Source organism: Erpetoichthys calabaricus, chromosome 4 (assembly GCF_900747795.2).
Source record: "Erpetoichthys calabaricus chromosome 4, fErpCal1.3, whole genome shotgun sequence".
In the NCBI taxonomy this organism is placed as follows: Eukaryota; Metazoa; Chordata; class Cladistia; order Polypteriformes; family Polypteridae; genus Erpetoichthys; species Erpetoichthys calabaricus.
This window is the reverse complement of record NC_041397.2, coordinates 257,596,499-257,619,190: the sequence shown is the minus strand read 5'-3', so window position 1 is coordinate 257,619,190 and position 22,692 is coordinate 257,596,499. Positions and strand designations below refer to the sequence as shown.

At 37.7% G+C, this 22,692-nt stretch overlaps 1 protein-coding gene across 2 annotated transcripts in view; it reads right to left on the bottom strand.

Annotated features, from left to right (window-relative positions):
• The window catches only part of LOC114650804 (augurin-like), a 51,695-nt gene that overhangs the window by 10,589 nt on the left and 18,414 nt on the right, over positions 1-22,692 (bottom strand). Inside the window, exons 2-3 of one of the 2 annotated variants that reach the window (XM_028800677.2) lie at positions 14,248-14,346; positions 4,723-4,770 (exon numbers count right to left, since the gene is read on the bottom strand). In XM_028800677.2, the coding sequence (XP_028656510.1) occupies positions 4,723-4,770; positions 14,248-14,317 (118 nt within the window). In that variant the 5' untranslated portion in view covers positions 14,318-14,346. Of the gene's footprint in view, positions 1-4,722; positions 4,771-14,247; positions 14,450-22,692 lie in introns of those variants that run through there. The other variant, XM_028800676.2, reaches the window with a different exon arrangement.

Genomic DNA, 22,692 nt, shown 5'->3' with positions numbered 1-22,692 from the left:
AATGAGAAGACACGAGGTATAAACGAACCACACGCCGTGGCGCAACGTTAGGGGCAACAGTTTCAACCATTCTATGATCTGCTTCTCGCAACTGAAAGACGGCACATGGCGGATGTTAGCCGACTTGCTGACCACAACGTTAGGGGCTTCAACTATGGCGCTGACGCCACATCTCAGTGCCAACACTTTGCAGACTCTACTTAAAAGACACGCCCTCCTCAGTGGACAGTTAAAAACACCAATCAAACTAACGATGACATCAAGTATTACCCAATCAAAAGTAGGAAAGGAGGCATCTTCATAAAATGCGTGTGGGATGATTTGCATTAGACGCCGCTTTAAAAAAAAAAATGATAAAAAAAATACGGGATAAATCCCGTCCAGTATTGATTCAAAACGGGACGCGCAATTTCATTCTCAAACCCGGCACGATTCCGTATTTTAAAGGACGGGTGGCAACCCTACAGTGCCAGGTAACCACCCATACAATCAGATTGTGATTCAGACTAGGAATGCAATGAATGTAATTACCCCGATCTACATACAAGGCGAAAGTCTTGCAACATTCAAAGATGATGGTTTGGGATAAGTACACCATACAACATAAAAGAGCTTATGAAGCCTTGAACCGAAAAAAGCAAGATCTCAGAGATCGTAAAAAAAAAAATAGGAGGTAATGTCGTTTTACTCGCTGTAGATTTTAGTCAAACATTACCAGTTATTCCACGAGGGAGACCAGCAGATGAACTCAACGCGTGTTTAAAATCCATGCTTCTCCCACGCTCGGTTATATGTCGCGTGTTCTCAGGTAGGTGCACCAAAAAATGTATACATTTAAGCATGTAATGGGCAAACAAAAAATGAGGTATACCCGAAGGCACTGCAGTAGTACTTAATGTAACTTTACTTCTTAAATGTTAATGTTTTACTGTTTAATAATTTATATGCTTCTTATATGTTGTTCAAATTCTTTTATCAAAATACCACTGACAGCGCAATGCACGATAACATGGAGTGAATACACCATACGCATCCGCCCACGGCTGCCCTGGTGTGCGCAGATAGGAGTTGATTCTACAATAAAATAAAATAAACATAAAAAGAGTAAAACAATCATCACCCATAAACCGTGTGTGTGTGTATATATGTGTATATATATATGTTGATATGTGGATGTGTATATGTATATATATATATATATATATATATATATATATATATATATATATATATGTAGATATGTATATATATGTGTATATGTATATGTATATATATGTTTATATGTGTGTGTGTGTATTTTATATATATAAAACACAGCAACACTCATAACAATGACAACACAATTACATTGACAATCATGTTACGTTATTTTTAAAATGTTTCCTTTTTTTTTCATAACCTCTTTAACACACTACTTCTCCGCTGCGAAGCGCGGGTATTTTGCTAGTCTTCACTATATTAAGCTATATAAAAATATGTATGTTTAGCATGAAGAAATAAATAAACAAACAATTTAAGTGTGTATTTCAGTCATAATTGCACATGGTGGACTCACTCTTCTTAAAATAATCTATTAAGTTTTATCAGAAAAAGCTTTGTAAAAATGTACAAACATTTCCGTCATTTCTGTTTGTCATGCCTTTGGTGCCAGACTACTACGGGTTTATCTTGTTTTATGATCACAATTAGATGTGCAGCCTTGTAGCTAGTGCATGGTTTGTTCAATCTGTGCTGTAACCTTCTGTGCAAATCTAAAACATCTCACTCAACACTACTACTGTACTTCATTTCCTGATTACAAAGCATCTTGTGATAGTGCTCACTGCGGGAAGACACACCATAAAATACATTTTGTTTATACCACTAATCATTAAAACGTGCTCAATGCAATTAGAACTACTCAGATTTACAAGCATTCAGTTACAATAATTACTAATCAAAATTGTTAATAAATATCTATGTATTGATGTTTGTTTGCTTTAATGAAGTAAGCCTAGCAGATTTTATGAAACTGAAAAACAAAAAAGATTTTAGAACCCCCATCAAAAACTAAGTGGGGTATCAGTGAAATAAAACTTAACTTGGCTTTCATATATTACTTGCACAAAAATCTTTTCATTACACAAATTTGATCAGCCTCTCTGGTTACAGAAGGGTAACCTACTGCATTTTGTACAGTTCATACACTTTGAAAAAAGAACCATGCATACATTATTTACCATTGTAAAGATTAGTTTTTCCCTCGGTTTACCTAATGCTCCACCTTAAGACTTGTGTTTTGCCATCTTTTGAAACAGGACTGGGTGCAAAATGTTGATCGATATGTTGAAATACTACAGACGCATTTAATGGAAAACCTCCTCTTGATTATTATTGTTTCTGTATGTCCATTTTGAAATTTGCACACTGTAATTTCAAATACAAAAGATTCACATATTCTTACATTAAACTCCCTTTTTAAAGATATATCAATTTTGCTTTATGGGTCAGCATAAAGGCACAGTGGTTAGTGCCGCTGGTTCAATGATTTACCATTATTGGTTTGAAAAGCCAAGTCCTCGTTCATGTAGACTTCCATCCATCCATCCAGTTTCCAATCCGCTGAATCTGAACACAGGGTCACGGGGGTCTGCTGGAGCCAATCCCAGCTAACACAGGGCACAAGGCAGGAACCAATCCCAGGCAGGCTGCCAACCCACCGCAGGACACACACAAACACACCCACACACCAAGCACACACTAGGGCCAATTTAGAATCGCCAATCCACCTAACCTGCATGTCTTTGGACTGTGGGAGGAAACCGGAGCACCCAGAGGAAACCCACACAGACACGAGGAGAACATGCAAACTCCACGCAGGGAGGACCCGGGAAACGAACCCAGGTCCCCAGATCTCCCAACTGCGAGGCAGCAGCGCTACCCACTGCGCCACCGTGCCGCCCTCATGTAGACTTTCCATGTTAAATACTCCATCTACCTGTATTTGTTTTTTTCTTTAACATCTCTCAAAACATGCTTTTTAAGTAAACTGATCATTCCACAGTGGCCTATTTTATGTAAAGACGTTTGTGGCTTTTCCAGCTCTGTTTCCCATCTTTGATGACAGACTCTAACATCATGCGACCTTAATTTAGAATAAACTGGATTTGAGAATGTTACATTCATTTTGCTTTGTTTTAACTTCAGTACTGGATTTTAAGATTGTGATATAGTATTTTCTGAAAACTGTACCTAGTTGTAATCCAGCAGAGTGTCTTTTTCATTTTACTGTACACTCTGTAAATAAATTATCATATCATGACATTACAAAATATTGATTTTTACTTAACTCAACCTGGTTCTATAAACCACTTCATTTGTAGATGTAATAGTGGCTGATATCATTTAGGGCTTATGTGACTATTATAGTGTGATTTTTCAAAACTGTAACAAAATAAATACATTTCCCATTAGGTTAGTTTTTCTATCAAATCAGTTTTGAGGTCATGAGGCTATCAGTTTTTTGACATCATTTAAGAGATGGTCAAATAAATTATTAGCGTATTTGACTGCAAATTCACACATAATACTGTAAATTAGGAAGACTTTTTCTGTTGTCTAAATAATAAATAAAATGTTATGCAGTACATTTTTGGCATATTCTTAGTCTTATGTTTTGCAATTTCTATTTTTGTTTCTGTCGTTTGGCTAATCCATTTCAGAATCTGGCCATAAGGAAGCTAAATCAAAATATTCTAGTGAAGGTAACATCACAATTTCTCTTATAGTACAACAATACATGGAGAAAAAAGTGACATAGTGTCCAGATAAAATATATACCAATGGAAAATAACATTCTCTGACCCATTCAATCCAATTAAGGGCTGGTACCTATCCCAGCAGCACTAAGTGCAAGGCAGGAAAGCAACTCTGGAAATAGTAAAAGTCCATTGCAACTTATAGCATGCCAAGATTAATTTCCACCAGACTGCACTTAAAGAGTAAGCGTTCTACCAGTGTTAGCACTCCTGCTTCAAATTAGAGGGTAGAGCACCCAGTCATTTTGATCACCCACTCAGTTATCCATAGGCACTGCCAAGTCCACAGTCCAAAGAGGGGAGTGTAGGAAAGGCATTGCATCATGCAATCTTGAAGGATCCTAAATTAATTCATCAAGTTGTTGTGAATTTTTGAAGAGAGTACAGTATACTGAGACCAAGTTGTCTATGGTGTTTATTTTTGCATTGTGTTCTTCTTCTTATTCTGGAATTCCTGGTATTATATGGATGCCAAAATTGCCCTCACCTTGTGCTATATGTAATTAGTCACCCGCTGCAGTTCACTTGTGGTAACAGCTCCAGTGACTGCTGAGTGGGGAGAATTTAGCAACCGCAGTGTTAAAATGTAATGTGTCTTCTGTAAAGCTCAAAAGCTGTTTCAAGATGTAAATATGACACTGAAATTCTCATCCTCACCCACTCATAATGCATTTAATTTTTAATGCAAAGCAAAGAACAATGTTCTGACCCCCTACTTTTTATAACAAGTTAGAAAATATGATTCAATTAAAAATGTGTATACGTTTTTTGTGGGCATGTTTGTATTGTGATTTAATTAAAAATCTGTATGTATCACTTTTTTTTGTTGGAAAATGATACTTTGTGGAGTTCATTTTCTAACCCAGCAGTGAAAATGTCTTTTATGCCAATTATTTTATTTGGATTTATATATTATAATAAATACCTTCTCTCTTTGCCAACATTTTTCTGAGTTTGTTTCCACTTGATCCATCTGCAGGACAAAAATATAAAAACAGAGTTATAAAAAAATTCTTTAGCATTAGCAAGTCAATACTGCAGCCAACTGTATTTACTTTCAACTTTAATTTCAGTATACCTAAAAGTATGTTGGTGCCCCTAAACAGTCTTTCTTAACTTATTCCAATATGACTTCTATTTTCGTTTACTATCTTCTATTATATTTACCTTTTTAATATCATACTTTCTCGTATTATTTGGTCACCAATGTTATTCTTTTGGTTCTGTAACATCATCAACCACTATGTACAAAGGTCAATGTCATGGCAGCTAGAAACATTGCCTTCAGATTCAGCGGTTAATTACAGCCAATTACATGACATCAAAATCGTCATCATTTTTGCCAGCATCATTCAGTTCTCTTTTCTAGCTTTATCATCTCACTGTACACTACACTGTGAGCATAAGGTTCTTTTTTATGCCCCAATTGCTGCCTACAAATGCTTATGAATTGCATTTATTCAACAATTAAGAACAGACTGATGCTCTGATGAGGTAAGCACTGTGTAAAAAGCTTGTGTGTGCAAGTGCCAACAGCAGGGCAGACAGTTAAGTGTTACTGTACCTTGTGGAAGCAGTCTAAGACCGACTCTCCTATTATTTAGCATGATTGGTGCATATGTCATTTCTAATGTGCAAAGCTTTTATATTGCAACAATGTCGGTGTGGTCACATCTCTCTAAGCACATCAAAACTGAGTAGGAAATAGCATGTTTAAAAATAATAAATGATTTGCAGTAACAGAAAATGCAGAAATCTTAACTTGCTTGAAATGTTTATATTCAAGTGCAACCAGTCACTTATGGACAAACTTGTTTATTCTGAGGTAGCATACACTCGCCAATTAAGAACTGCTAATTGAAAATGAAAAAGAGGGACGCTTATTTGCTGCTGCTGTTGAAGGACAGAGTCTTCATTAACTTGTCTGCTGAAAACCTTTGCAAGCCAATGTAAACAACTAACTTTAAACAAAACAATTCTAGCTATGGCCATGTTTGACACCAGATGTTTGGTCTCTGTTCAATAATAGGAGACAAAGTTTTACATAACGTAGCATTCTTGAACCCAATTAACCCATCTAAAGTGTTGTAGGGGCCTGGGCAAGGGCAGGTTATTTGCAAATTTTCTGCATTTCTTCCAATTATTTATAATTGACTTTAAATTTCCTTGCTTTTGCTTAATCTCTTCCAAGATTTTGTTTTGAGTGTTCCTTAGGCTTTACTATGTACTACCCAACTGCAGGATATGCAACACCCTAGCCTATGTGTCATAGCAAAGGGGTAAAACACAGAATAGAACTGATGCTGAAATGTGATCAAAAATGATACATCCAAAGTGTGTATGGGGTTGGAGTGAGGGGTAAAGGTTATGTATAATCACTGATTAGTGTAAATAATCATAATGCCTATATTTTGTATAAAAAAGAGAGAAAATGCTGACCAAGCCTTCTGTGATTTGCTGATGTGTATTGGTATAAGAGTCCCACACAGGTGCTCTACAAGTGAAAGTGCTGTCATACATACTTTTACAGTGAAAAGGTCATTAAACCACATGAGGAAAGGAAGTATTCCTTTGGCACGACTAGATAACAGCTTGCTTTTTGCACTTCTGAAGGTGATTAGTATGGTTTCATGGTCCAGTGAAAGAGTTATTTCAGGTTGTTTCAGCATCCTTCTTTCCATTAGATTAGTTTCATAAAAAGGCTCAACAAAAATGACAATTGCTGCTTGCCTTTTGTTAATTATATTGTTCATTATATTTAAATTAGGTAGGTGAGTTCTGAAAAGGATGGATAGGATCATCCAGGGGTATTTTGTGCTATAGGACCTAGCTAATTTATAGTCAATAAGACATACTTAAAAATGCTTTGAATAAGCTTTGAAAATGCTACTGTATGTGGAATATTGTGTCATGAGATCATGATCATGTGTTACTTATGTGTTCACGCTTGACACTTTCAAAGCTTCAGAGCTTTTTTAGTTGATTTTTTATAACATCAAACAATACTGTTTTTTGATGTGATAATTTAACTGCTGCTTGCATCAGGCTCTTCATTTTTACATCACATTGTTTTCCTTTTTGCCAAAAAAAAAACCTTGAGCATATTTAACATTTCAACTGCTTTTCAAATAATTTCAGAACAGATATCAGAATATTTTGTGGGCCTGAGACAGCAAAACTTTGACTAATTTCTTGACTGATCTCTGAAGGGGATGGTCATAGCCAGCAGAACTGTACTAGGTAGGTTAACAGAAGGATGCATTTTGTTATCATTTTTTCTAGGGAGTACATATGATGCTTTTTGTCCTTCATTAGTGGGTGTGCTATCACACACAAAACAATTTTCTAGTTAGATTATTACCATAAATTGGATAAACCACACTGAATGAAAATGTCATTGACAGTCCTAAAATATGCAACGTAATAAAGGAAAAGACAAATAAGAAATGAAACATAAACAGAATAGCAATGCAAAACAGTTTGAATTGATAGGTAACAAACAATTATTTCTTTCTATTATTTCTTAATATGTACATTATATTTACTCAAATGAAATATCCTAATTGCTCCTAAATTAGAGTAGACCAGATTTTAAATTGACAGTCTTATTTTAAAGAATCAAGTGTAAATGTACTACAAATAAATGCTTAAATGTTACTCTCCTGTAAAGACATTTGAATATACTTAAAGACACTCTGTGACCCTGTAGTTAGGATATAGATGTTTGGATGATGGATGGATGGATGGTGTGGCACCCGGATGGGGCTCATGCCCGGCCGGGACACCCAGGAAGACAGGAGGAGGGCTCATTCCTCCTCCAGACCGCGAGGGGGCATCCGCCCTGGTTTTATTGGGGGCCACGGGTACAGCGCTTGGAAGCCCAACCCTGTAGGGGCCCGTGGTCACTGCCAGGGGGCGTCCCCCTGCCTGATGGACCCTGGACCCCAGTACTTCCGCCACACCAGGAAGTGCTGGGGGGAAGAAGAGAGGGAACATCCGGAGTGCTTCCGGGAGGACAGCCGGCATTTCCGCCACACTGGGGCATGTCCACAGGATTGCCGGTGCACACCTGGAACACATCCGGGTACAGATAAAAGGGGCCGCCTCCCTTCATTCGAGGCTGGACTCGGGTGGAAGCAGGACAAGGTTCAAGAAAAGAGAGAAGGAAGCGGTCCGAAGAGGCAGAGTGGTTGGCCTGGACTTTGGGGAAGATTGGGGTTTGTGGCATCGTAATTGTAAATAATAGTGTAAATAAACGTGTGTTGGGTGACATGAGCATGTCTACCTGTCTGTGTCCGAGCCAGTCTCCACAATGGATGGACACTTACATTTTAATATATTTAAAGATTGGATTCTGCTGGTCTTGAGATAGGATATTGCAAACTTAAATTTACTCTTTGCACAAGTAGTCTTTATTGAGACAACCCTAATCTAAATGTAGCAAATAAAATATCTGCAGTTGTGATCCATCCCTTTTCTTTACATTAAGTAAACCAGTAGGTGGCAGTCCACTTAAGTGAAATTCATGGGTTCTTGCCAGTAATACTATATCATACTTTCAAAACTTTGTATAAACAGTACCAATACAAATAGTCTTTATGATTAAAATGAAAAGCACAGTATTACAGGGATATAATACTGATTATCCATGGTAAAGTGAGTACAAAATATGTAGCTTTTCAAACAATACTTTTCTATAATGTATATTTCACAAACATTTCATTTCAGATTTCCAAAGTGACATTTCCCCTACATGAAAACAGTAAATTGCTGTTTGTTTGACACATTTCCTGGACTGTTAAAACAAGTGTACCACTATCCTACAAGCCATAGAATGAAACTTGCCAGAGTACATGTCTATATCCATGTTCTAAATAAACCCCCCAACCACCAGTTTAATGTTCCTGCCAATAAGCATTTTCAGAAGCCACCTTTATAGCCTGTAATTATCAGTCATTATATGAGAACCAACCCTGAATGGGATGCCAGTCCACCATAGCTGTCATGTCAAATATATATTCACTTTGTTTAAAAAAATGAATTAAGTTAGAGCTACCATCTACCCTCGCATCATGTTTTTGGGAGAGTGGTGAAAAATGGTGTGCCAGGAAAAAATATGTTTGAACATAGAGAGTATGCTACTGCATATGCGCCCATAGAGCTGTAAAGAAGCAGTCTTAACTAATGAAATACAGTATTGACCAGATCGTTATTAAACAATGTTATTAGCAAGCTGATTTTGCAAAACTTACTGAGCATATTTTTAAGTTTAGTTTAATAACAAATAAATCCATACAAAGGGACCAAACTGGCTGCAGTTTCAAAGATACTGCTCTTTATTTCCCAAATCTGGCCAATATTTTGTTTATTTTGTTGCAGTACACACATTGGGCTTGTCAGCATCTGAAGCTTATGACATTTTATGATATAAAATATACAGTATTAGAAAATTATTCAAAGGTGACACAAAACTACTGCCTCATCACATAATAGATGTGCAAAAACAGATACTGGCCAGAAGCCAACTCCAAGACTGTATTAGAAATAATTTTATACATTCACACATCCATTATAGAACCCACTTAATCTTCACTGATGGTGGGGTCCCACGACTATCCTAGAAAGCAATAGGTGCAAAGCAGGAATCTATCCTGGACACAAATAATATTATAGCACAAAAGATGACCAAAAAAACCACATTGGCTCTACTGATGAAATGAAGTTTGCCACCTTCACAAAAGACAGATTGAATGTCAGCAAGCATGTAATTGATTGAGCCTGGATCTTTTCTATCTGGTGTAATTTCAAAATAAACATCAGCTTTATTACATTTTTTTGCTGCCACACAGAATACGTTTCCATAATAATATCAGGGATTGTGATGAGATGACACCCTGTCCAGGTGTTGCTCCTGCTTTGCTCCCTACAATATGTTTTCTGAGATAGGCTTCAGCTTTACCACGATCCTCCCTTGGATAAGTGGATTAAGAAAACGGATGGATGGGTGTCAGGGACGATGCAGGAATTTTGGCATGTACAGTATAATTGTGCAAATCTCTTCTAGAATATGGCATTTAAACCTGTGATGATGATGGGTTTGTGACAAATGCTACATGTTTGTTTCATATGTATTCTAAAGGAGAAAACCTCAGATATTGAACCTGGATAATTTTTTTCCTTTTATATAACTTAGATATTTATTTTTCTAATGTCTGGCAGTGGAGTTGGGTTTTTAGTAAATTATCTTTCTCTCAGATGTTTGTATAAAAAAATGTCATAATTAAGTTGTACGCATGAGCATGATTTGTGTGTGATGTGTTGTACATAAATAACGTAGATGGTGTTCCAGTGTATTTCAGTAGCACATACCTGTCATTATTAATAACAACATTTAATGAAGACATAAGTTTGCCATATCTCATCAGGACCCCGCCTTTCTGTAACTGTTTAGTTTTATGCACATAACTAGTCAGGTATGAAGTCATATGCATTTGATGAATATCCAAAGATGACAGTATCCCATTCTCATCGATAGCCAAAAGTGCATCCAGTAATGAGTCCTTACGTAAAACACAAAATGAATCCTAGGAAATGACTGAATCCACACATAGTCTGAGCAGTAGCTCAAAAGCTTTATTAGGAAAGTGCTATGACAGATACCATATAATGTTCAAGGAAATGGCTGCACATTTAATTACAGCAATAAAAACAAGTAGATTTTTTTTGAAAAACTGACTTTACACATTTTTTTAAATTAGTATAAATTATGTAAGTTAAATACCTGATCATAATGAATTATGATTAATTACATTTTAAAAAGTCTCAAAAATATCTGAGAACACCCATAAAGTTACCATAATAGAATGTGGTTTTGGATCTTCTATAACTTCTACTGTAGCTACTGTTACATCACGTATGTGTATGGTATGTTCCAGTGAGCAGCTTGAAGCATGATGCCAAATGGGTTATGTACAAACACCAAACATAAATAATGAACCCTCCATTTTTGTTTTTTTTTTTGTTTTTTTAAACCATAGGTATTAGCCGGGTATTGCCATTAACAGAGGATGGCAACTATAAGAGGATGAGGACTGCAACATACAATTTACAGAATGGCCACCAGAGACATAAGTGATTCTAACCATCTTAGCTATAGACATTTCTGTTTAGATCAGTTGAATATGTTGCTTCAATGGTGCACCTGAGAATGTAAAGGCTGGAACTGATCACCAGGGTGATTTTACATGAATGATATTTATTGCCAACTCAAACTAACTCTAGTTCCTCATTGGAACACTCAATGACAAACCCAAGACATTCATATTTTATGACACACACCTACTGAGCACCAGAACTGTATGCCTACACTATATCAATGACACACAGACAATACACATATGGGAAGAAAGAACACATTCAGTCCTGCAAAATAAAATAAACAGAATGGAATCACAAGATGCAAAGAATGCATACATACACAGCCCACACTGTACCCAGCAAACACCCCAAACAATATTACGAATGTGGCACTCTGGCCAAAGGCATCTTCATTTTTCTTACACTGCTCCTCCCATTAACTGTTCCCTGCCCCTGACCCCCGCCAAACATGGGCAGACCCTCCAAATGACCTTCATTTCCAAATCCTGTTATTAAACTTCCTTAGCATACCACATGTCTCTATACTTCATTGGTGATGGAGCTATAGTAGATTGTGAAGGAGGCATTTAGCCATTTCCCTTCTTTGCCATCCATGCCCCTGGACAAAGTTCCCCGTGGTCCTATTACCATATGGCATGTGAACTATTCTCTGTGATTTGCTGCCCACTGCTTCATACAGGGCTGTATCTGGCACCAAGGCATCTACTGTAAGTCCCATGATATCTGGTTTGCTGTCCTCTTATGCAAAGGAGTCTTCAGCCATGAAACACCCCATTACTGACTCCCTCAGGGCCTAACACTATGGTATGTAGCTTACTACCCTCGTGCACATAATCTCTAGCCATGAGATAACATGACTCCCATCTGCCTTTAGTGCCAGAGTCCATGACTCACTACACTGCACTCTTCTCTTTAAGTTTAGACCCCTTCACTTGTGATATATTGTAGCCTTATGCTAAAGTCATTTAAATTAATTTTCCCCACATCAAGCAACACTTAATAACCCACAATGACAACATGATTTTACATTTTTTTGCAAATTCGTTAACAAGCAAAACTGAAATATTTCATTGACACAAGTATTCAGAAACCCTGTGGTGACACTTCATATTTCACACAAGTGCCTATGATTCTATTAAACATCATTCAGATATCCCTACATCTTGTTTGGAGTTGATGGATTGGACATGATTATGAATGACATACACCTGGCTATATAATGTCCCAGAGTTGACAGCGTATATCAGTGCAAAAAGCAAGCCAAATGTTTAAGGAATTGCTTACAGAGCTTCAAGACAGGATTATACACAGGCTCAAATCTGGGGAACGCTACAAAAAAAAATTCATTCAGCACTAAAAGTTCCCAAAAGCACGGTGGCTGTCATAATTCTTAAGTGTAATAAGTTTGGAACAACCTCAACTCTTTCTACCTAGAACTGGCCAACAGGCCAAACTGAGCATTAATAGAAGAAGGGTCTTGAGAAGAGTGGTCATTCACGAACCTGATGGCCACTCTGGCTGAGCTCCAGACAACCTGTGTGGAGATAGGAGAAGGTTCCAGAAGGCCAACCATCACTGAAACACTCCAAACAAAAGTGGCCAGACAGAAGCATCTCCTCAGTAAAAGATACATGGAGGTTTACTTAGAGTTTGTTTAAAAAAAAAAAAAAAAAAGTAAGGATTTAAAGGCCATGAAAAACAAGATTCTCTGGTCTAAAGAGACCAGAATTAGCAAGACGTCTGGAGGAAACCAGGTACCGCTCATCACTTGTGCAATACCATTCTAAAAGTGAAGCATGGTGGTGGCAGCATGCTGTGGGGTTGTTTTTTTAGCAACAAGGAATGGCTGAGCTGAACAGAGCAAAAGTACAGAGATACCCAAAATGAAAACCTGCTCCAAAGTGCTCTGGGCCAAAGACTTGTCCTCCAACAGGACAATGACCCTAAAAGCAAAGTAAATATAACACAGGAGTGGCTCAGGAACAACTTTGGGAATGTTCTTGAATGGCCATGCCACATCCTGGATTTGAACCTAGGACCTGAAAATAGCTGTTTGCTGATGGTCTCCAAGCAACATGACAGAGCTCAAGATCACCTGCACAGGTCAATGGCAGAAAGTCTCCAAATCTAGATGTGCAAAGCACATCATACCCAAGAAGACTCCATACTGTAACCACTGCCAAAAGGGCTTTAAATAAATACTGAGTAACAGGGTCTTAATAACTTTTTCCAGTGATATATTGCATTTTATTATTTTTTAATACATCTATAAAGAAAAAATAAAATTTTAGGATATTCTAGGATATTGAGTGTTCCTTGATGCGGAGAAAAAGATGAATAAATATGATTTTAGCACACGACAAAATGTGTGCAAAGTGAAAGGGTCTAAATACTTTGTGAATCCTGTAAATGCAACACTTGCGCACTGAAGTTTTAATCCTGGAAAATTGTACGTTATTAGATGCTTTGTGTATTAGCTTCCCGTACAGTTATCCATGATGATGTCAGAAGTGTTCTTTTCCATTACAAAGAATGTGATCCTCGAGGTAGGGCGCATATTTTCCGCATCAGATACCACAAAAGAATCTTACGTAACTGCACAATTACTTATTGTAAGTAATGAACTTTCGGCTGTGCTCTTAAACATTTAAAGGAATATCCTATCCTATCCAAGTCACAATTAACTTACCTCCTCCAGGTGTGCGCTTGAGGGGACTACACAAAGCCGGTCACGTCTCATTCATTATGCATTGGCAGGCACGGGTCGATTAATAAAGCGGACTCGTTACTACATTCAGCGGTGCGAATTACATATCGCCCTAATTTATAATGTGAATAACAGCAGATGAATGTTTTCATCCACCGGTGTAAGCGGAATGTGCCAAGAGTGAAGTCGGGTGAACATCGGCGTGACACGCGCTTCGCGAGGACCACGAAACGAGTGAAACACTGAGCGCAGGTTTGTTTAGTTACTTAAAAAAAAGAATGCTCTTGGATGATGAAAGGAAACCTGTAACGTGCGAGTCCTGCCATTTCGAAGCTCAACTGCCCCCTCGCGGCAGTGCTGAAACTCCCACTCGTCGGACTTGAGCGCACGGAGAAGAGGCAGCTCACCGGGCTGAAAACGCGCTGCGCCGGCACTCTTATGCAAAGGACGCTACAGCATTTTAAATCTGCCTGAACTTGTAATTATCATGAGGTTCGGCATTACTAATATAGCGGACATGACAGGATAATAAGGTTAGCAACAATAAAAGTTTTACTTTTTTCATGCGTTTGTATCGGGCGTTACCTGGGAAGACGTAGATGACCAAAAGTAAGGCTAAAATTCCAATCTGCCACGTGATTCGATGATAAGCCATATCGTCTCTTGGCGATCTTCAGTGTGGAGCTTTGAAACCAAAGGGAGAAAGAAAAGCTTTAAATACGAGCAGCTAGCAAACATCCCTCCCGGAAACGCTTGGAATGCAGTAAACCAGCTAATTGCGCCAACAGAAATAAGTCTTTCAGATTGGGAAAATGCCGAAGGGGATGACTTGGGCATTTGGGAAAAGAATTTATTGGGGGGTGGGCGCAGTACGTGCAGCAGCTGGGTTCCAGGCTTCATAGGGAATGAAACTGAAATGGTTTAGGAGTTTAGCTGCACAGGGTAAACACCACATCATTTCAGTCTGGGTACATCGGAGTTTCTGATTCAGGTACTCAGCCTGCCTGCGCCAGGGCTGCTTCAGTTCTCCTCATCGCTGTTCTTCTCATTCTCAAATCCGCTGTTGATTCGCACTGATAAGCGCATTCGCTTTGCCCACCCCGTGCCATCTACTTTTGCCTTAAATGCCTGCTTGCCCAATACGTTAAAAAACCGATTGGCCAGTTGTCACACCTGTCATTTTTAAAGGCTCTTGTGTGACTCCAGTGTCTGTTCGTGGAGGCGGAGTATGCAAATATACACGAGGACAGAGCCAATCACTCCCTGAGCGTCTCCTGTTTGCTGGCAAAGCAATGCCTTGACGTTTTATACAGGTAGTGACATAACGTGACATCCCCAGACCCATTCATGGGGTCAGAGTAGTACCAAGTAGCACCAGGTGCAAGTTTTGGACAGCCTTAGACAGGAAGCTGTCTGGGTATATTGAAGACCACTGACACCCCAGGCCAATTTGGAATCGCCACTTAACCTAACCCTGCATGTCTGTTGGACCGTAGAAAGTAAACCTACTTAGATGCAGGGGGAACCTTCAAGTTCCACACAAAAAAATAACAATGCATGGCCATTCTAAAACGGACACTGCAGTGTGATGCAGCAGCACTACCCACTCAAAGGTAGTTTATATTTGATTGAGTTGAAACTAAAGAATTTATTGCCAGATGTAGTGGAAAGTCCGTTTTTTCCCATACATTTTTGTTCAGTGTTCATGTAAAAATTCATAGAATGTATCCAATCAACCACCATTCTTTCAAATTGTACAAATATTGCTTTCTAGGTTAGAAAGTCAAAATTTAGCTTGACTTATTTAGTCAGTATAGTTATGTTAATGTTTATTATCGCAAAGTTCAAACAAGTGAATTTATATCCATGTGTGTTACACACATATATACTGCATGTGACATACTGAGTTAGAAAGGCCTACTTGCATTCTTAATGACTTGATATCCTGCATAGTCACTTTTCTCCCAGCTCTGTTCTGACAAATAGTTGGAAGACCATCAGGATTTAACACCACTGGATTCACTGACAGTTATTATCCATGGGCCATAAGACTACTCTACAGTCATTTTACTGACAACTGCTTTAGAGTTTTTTTGTATACTGCATAATATCTGATGTAACATTCATTGTATGATGTTGTATTTGTTGCCTGTTGTTGGTATTGTATTACTGCCAGTCTTTGGATACATGACAGTAAGACTTTTTATTATGCTGCATATACAGTGGGTACGGAAAGTATTCAGACCCCCTTCAATTTTTCACTCTTTGTCATATTGCAGCCATTTGCTAAAATCATTTAAATTAATTTTTTTCCTCATTAATGTACACACAGCACCCCATATTGACAGACAAATAAAAGAATTTTTGAAATTGTTGCAGATTTATTAAAAAAGAAAAACTGAAATATCACATGGTCCTAAGTATTCAGACCCTTTGCTCAGTATTTAGTAGAAGCACCCTTTTGAGCTAATACAGCCACGAGTCTTCTTGGGAAAGATGCAACAAGTTTTTCACACCTGGATTTGGGGATCCTCTGCTATTCCTCCTTGCAGATCCTCTCCAGTTCTGTCAAGTTGGATGGTAAACGTTGGTGGACAGCCATTTTTAGGTCTCTCCAGTGATGCTCAGTTGGGTTTAAGTCAGGGCTCTGGCTGGGCCATTCAAGAACAGTCACAGAGTTGTTGTGAAGCCACTCCTTCGTTATTTTAGCTGTGTACTTAGGGTCATTGTCTTGTTAGAAGGTAAACCTTCAGCCCAGTCTGAGGTCCTTAGCACTCTGGAGAAGGTTTTTGTCCAGGATATCCCTGTACTTGGCCGCATTCATCTTTCCCTCGATTGCAACCAGTCGTCCTGTCCCTGCAGCTGAAAAACACCCCCACAGCATGATGCTGCCACCACCATGCTTCACTGTGGGGACTGTATTGGACAAGTGATGAGCAGTGCCTGGTTGTCTCCACACATACCGCTTAGAATTAAGGCCAAAAAGTTCTATCTTGGTCTCATCAGACCAGAGAATCTTATTTCTCACCATCTCAGAGTCCTTCAGGTGTCTTTTAGCAAACTCCATGCGGGCTGTCATGTGTCTTGCACTGAGGAGAGGCTTCCGACAGGCCACTCTGCCATAAAGCCCTGACTGGTGGAGGGCTGCAGTGATGGTTGACTTTCTACAATTTTCTCCCATCTCCTGACTGCATCTCTGGAGCTCAGCCAAAGTGATCTTTGGGTTCTTCTTTACCTCTCTCACCAAGGCTCTTCTCCCCCGGTAGCTCAGCTTGGCCGGACGGCCAGCTCTAGGAAGGGTTCTGTTCGTCCCAAACGTCTTCCATTTAAGGATTATGGAAGCCACTGTGCTCTTGGGAACCTTAAGTGCAGCAGAAATGTTTTTGTAACCTTGGCCAGATCTGTGCCTTGCCACAATTCTGTCTCTGAGCTCTTCAGGCAGTTCCTTTGACCTCATGATTCTCATTTGCTCTGACATGCATTGTGAGCTGTAAGGTCTTATACACGTATAGACAGGTGTGTGGCTTTCCTAATCAAGTCCAATCAGTATAATCAAACACAGCTGCACTCAAATGAAGATGATCTCAAGGATGATCAGAAGAAATGGAAAGCACCTGAGTTAAATATATGAGTGTCACACCAAAGGGTCTGAATACTTAGGACCATGTGATATTTCAGTTTTTCTTTTTTAATAAATCTGCAACAATTTCAAAAATTCTGTTTTTTTGTCTGTCAATATGGGGTGCTGTGTGTACATTAATGAGGAAAAAAATTAATTTAAATGATTTTAGCAAATGGCTGCAATATAACAAAGAGTGAATAATTGAAGGGGGTCTGAATACTTTCCGTACCCACTGTATACACACAGTACATTTGAACCTTAAAATTGAAGTATTAAAACTAGATTTTACTTTAGGTAAGTTAGAACTTGAGGAGGAGATTGGGAGTATGTGTTGATACAATGCGTTGCCGTACCCACCGCACAACAAACCACCTCAGGATCCCAAATTAGGAGATGAGTGTATTCATGTAGTGGGTGACACCTCAGCACCACACTAGTTTGAATGGAATGGAACAGTGTGAGGTTTTTTAAAGCGAACGGAGTGCCAATTCTACCACCAACCCCCAGGCTTTCCCTGCAAGTTGGAGGACCTGCTTACAGGGCTGGATGAAGGTTAATGTCATACCCAGAATTAAGCAATTGCAGGTTAAGGGCCTTGAAATTGAATTACATGTATAGAGGAAGATAAACAAAAAGCAAGACAAGTGTATGTACAGGAAAATATATTGAAATATGAATTATTTTTGCAATTTACTCATGTTGAAAAAATGTCATTTATTTCCTTTGAACCTTGACATTTAATTATGTTATGTATGAACATTTTAAGTAAATAGAAAACGATCCTTAATAGGACAGGATGGAACCAACCAAAATTCAAATAGTGGTGTGCAAAAAATAAATAAATAACACTTGCAAATAGTAGCATGGTTTGTCTGAGTAGTGTATGGCATCAGTTCAGCCAGTATGTGACAGAGTGTATAAGACATTTTATGGCCTTTAAAAAAAAAAAAACTACTAACTTACAATGTGTCTTTTCTAAAGGCAGTGTGCACATAAAGCCACAGATTCAGATACTTGGAAAAAGTTCCAACAGTATACTATTAAAAAAATTGAAAGTAAAGAATATGACATAGACATACCAACACACATTGGTAAAATGAGATTGTTCTGATGTTGGTGTATGCATGCATTTGCCCACTGATAAAGTGGTGACCAATCCACAATTATTTCCTTCTTTGGAGGCATTGCTGCCATCTCCCCACATTTCTGTAAATGATTAAGCAGGTTTAGATTTGTTTGTAATTTTATTGACCAAATTTAATCATATTGAAAGTAAACTTTTTAAATTATCCATAATTTTAATGTAAAAGACTAAGAAATATTTGTTTTAGTTATGTATTTTTTTTTATTTCTGGCTGTATTAACTTGAAGTGGGAGCTGTCACATTCAAGCTTGTCCATAAATTAATCAGGTTTCAAAGGCTACTAAACTACAAAAACTCTGTTTGTAAGTCTTCCATTTTGAGGTCAGACCTTTTGAAGAGTAATGGTTTTAACAAGTGGCCTTTGGCCTGCTAGCCTTAAATAGAGCACTCTGCATTTCCTTGGCAGTCTAGTAGATGGTGATGTAAAGATCACCACACAGGCATCTTTGTTCCATTTTTCAAGTGTTCCTCTTTGCACTAGGAAAACTTTGCCTGCACCAAGAAACATGAAAGAAGATGAAGACTTTAATTTCAGGGGATGTGCATATTCTTAAAAATAAGTTTGTGATATACAGGAATTAAGTGTGCTTTGTTTCTCTCTTCCATAGTAGTAAACAACATAGTTGTATAGTGTACATTTAAATTATTTGTCAAGAATGTAGGCAGACTGAGGTGGGCTGGAGCCCTGCCCGGGTATTTGTTCCTGCCTTGTGCCCTGTGCTGGCAGGATTGGCTCCAGCAGACCCCCGTGACCCTGTATTGGGATATAGTGGGTTGGAGACTGACTGACTGAATGACTGTAGGCAGACGAAAGCCTCTGCTTTAGGGATTATAGACACCACTGTTAATGTTGCAATACAGAAATGACCTAGTTAAAATTAAATTTTTGCTTTTACAGGTCTGCAGAAAATGAATAGATTTAAATAGTTTTAAAATAATAAAGTGAGTGCCTGTGCATGTTGTTGAAGTAGGTAATTAGATGAGTTTACCATAAATCCTTGTTAGTCTCTTAAAGTTGTCTTTAGTCAACACACTAAAAATATTGCCGAAAAGATACAATTGCTAATGAAACATTTATCAGTAAGTTTTTTTTTTTGTTTTTTTTTTTTCCCAAAAGTATTGCCAAAAGAGAGAAATGAAAACGTGTCATTTAGTCAAGCTGGATGTAAAAGCATGTATAGATTACATACATATTTATTTCTTAAATAATGTCGTATTTCCCTGCTAAACTGTAGGGCTTCCTGTCAATGCACATTTTGGTTCTCATGTGGAAACATTATCTAACTTTTGAGCCATTCTTGACAGAAATCATAACTTAGATTTATTTTCAGATGTTATAAATTAGATTGTAGTTTGTATAATATCAGTATTCATTTTTGATAAATGTTTTATTGACTAAGTTACATGATCAAGGCTTTAGAGGAAATATTTAACTTGTGAATATTACCAGGTATAATAGGTAAATTTGGTAATCAAAATAATCATTACATTAGTTGCATTAGCTTTCCTTTTTGATTGTCATGAGACTGATATCAATGATGAAGAATCAGTAAGCAGCTTATGATTCAGTTTTTTCTTGCTGTCAGTTTTATATTAGATTACACTGTCTTTGTCATAAACAGTAATTTAGTGTCAAACACATTTAAAATAAACAATGTTAACTAAAATAAACATTGAAAAAAACAGGGCAAAATATTTAATTATGTTTACAGCCTAGTCTTCTTTATTACTGACCTAAACTCCTCATTGCTGATTGTATCAAATCTATTGAATGAATTTTATATAATCTCTGGTTCAAAATTGATTTGACTTTGAATATATTTTTTCCTACCAAATTCAATTGCATGTCATATTAAGTTAGAGCACTTTTCTGTTATGTGTCAGAACAGTTAAGATATGTATGAATTAAAGTTACAAGGGAATCCATAGGTTTGTTTAGATTTAAACTTTGCAAATAAATGATGACATTAAATAAGGGGTTGGTATGTTGTTAACTGTTCAGCTTTATTTAGATGAGATAATTTAATATTGTTAAAATTAATATCCTTTCCAAACCCCTCTTTGTGAGAGTACTGAATCTCCAGGTGTATTAAAAAAACTGCAAGGTCTTTCATCTGGAATACAAAAAGGCAGCACATGAAAAGAATGACTTGGCAAAGAAGGTGGCAGGGCATTACCTGACTTGCCTGACTTTGATAGTTCTTGCTTGGTTGCAAATATTCGTATCTTGACCCTGTAAGGAATTAGTAGGCAGTGGAGCTGCAGCTCTGTGGTTAGCCTTGAAAAGGAAAATTTTTACAAATTCCTCACTATATTCCTTACTTTAAGGTCAAATGCTCTCCTGTGCTGGTCTACTGCATCAATACAATTCAATTTTATTTGCAGTGGTCATAAGTTATACACTGCGGTGGGTTGGCACCCTGCCCAGGATTGGTTCCTGCCTTGTGCCCTGTGTTGGCTGGGATTGGCTCCAGCAGACCCCCGTGACCCTGTGTTCGGATTCAGCGGGTTGGAAAATGGATGGATAAGTTATACAGACCATTAAAGACCTTTGTATTGACATTTTGTAATCACCTTTTCATCAGTTATATCTTAAATTTAAAAATTCTAGCAGCACACCCCTTTTTTCCTTTTTCTCATTATAAACTTTGCCATAATGAATTTGCCAAACCTTCTAACTCTACCATTAATATCTTTGCTTGGATATACAGTATTTTAATCAGTCATGAGTAGAATACTGGGAATATTTTTATACTTTATCAGCAGTGAGAGGTTAAGCAAAATGACCCCTTTTATTGGCTAATTAGAAAGTCTGCAATATGCAAGCTTTCAAGGCAGCTCAGGCACCTTCTTCAGGCAAGATGTAATCAATATTGCATATTGTAATCTTTCTAGTTAGCCAATAAAAGGTGTCATTTTGCTTAACTTCTCACTACATCATAATGGCTAACATGGTACAACACCCTAGTACTATATACTTTATCAGCTAATCTCCCATGGTTTACTTCTAGATGTTCATAGGCATCAATTTGAAAGTACCTCTCCTTGATTATCTTAGACCTAGAATGGAATTCAGTCGTTCATAATATGCACACATCCATTTGTGCAATGTAATATGGTGAAATTCATCATCTTTAAATTGTGCGTTACACACATTTCTTTTATATAATATATAATTTGAAGCAAATAACATTTCTTGCAATTAAGTCAATCTTAAATCTTCCAAGAGTATAATTATCCAAAGTATATCAGGGAATGGATCCTAATAGTGAATAATGCTGTTAAGCACTTGCCTGACTAGGTTGTATATTTGAGGTCAGAATTTAAATTAAGACCATTTTGGAAGAAAACCAGTCCTTTATTGGTTAGGTACTTTAAGACTTTGAATTATTGCTCATCTTTTTACACAATTGTTTGGAGTAACAGTGGATGGGATAAGCTAAGGTAACACTGGATGAGATAAGATTATATACAGTACATTAGAGGATCCTTTCCTGGACTTGGCCTCCATCAAGGGTGCTTACGTTGTGCTCAGTGCTGTCATAATAGTGTATGTTTCTCACAATCTTGAATTGGATAAGGCAGGTTTGAGAGTTACATTAGAACATTAGAACACTCTAAACGAGAACAGGCCATTCAGCCCAACAAAGCTTGCCAGTCCTATCCACTTATTTCTTCCAAAAAACATCATTGAGTTTTGAAAGTCCCTAAAGTCTTATTGTCTACCACACTACTTGGTTGCTTATTCCAAGTGTCTATCGTTCTTTGTGTAAAGAAAAACAAGTTTCCAACTGTGTGCCTGTGTTCTTGATGAACTCATTTTAAAATAACAGTCTCGATCCACTGTACTAATTCCCTTCATAATTTTAAACACTTCAATCATGTCACCTCTCAATCTTTTTGTTTAAACTGTATAGGCTCCGCTCTTTTAATCTTTCTTCACAATTCAACCCCTGTAGCCCTGGAATCCACCAGTTTCGTACAGCACTCTGTATTCCCAGGCGGTATGTCCTGGATAGCGCTCCAGTCCATAGCAAAGACATGTACTTGTACAGGACACAATTTAAAAGTGGCAACTAATATAACATGTGACCCACTCAGACAAGAGTCAAAATTAAAAATGGCAGTCATCTCCGACTCTTTAATTCTAATTATTTGTCTGGAATGAGGCTTCAATGTGAAGTGGAGTCTGATAAATTAACCATTTACTGTTATGACACCAGACCATTATATTTTTCCATAGTTATCAAGTTTGTGGTGTGCA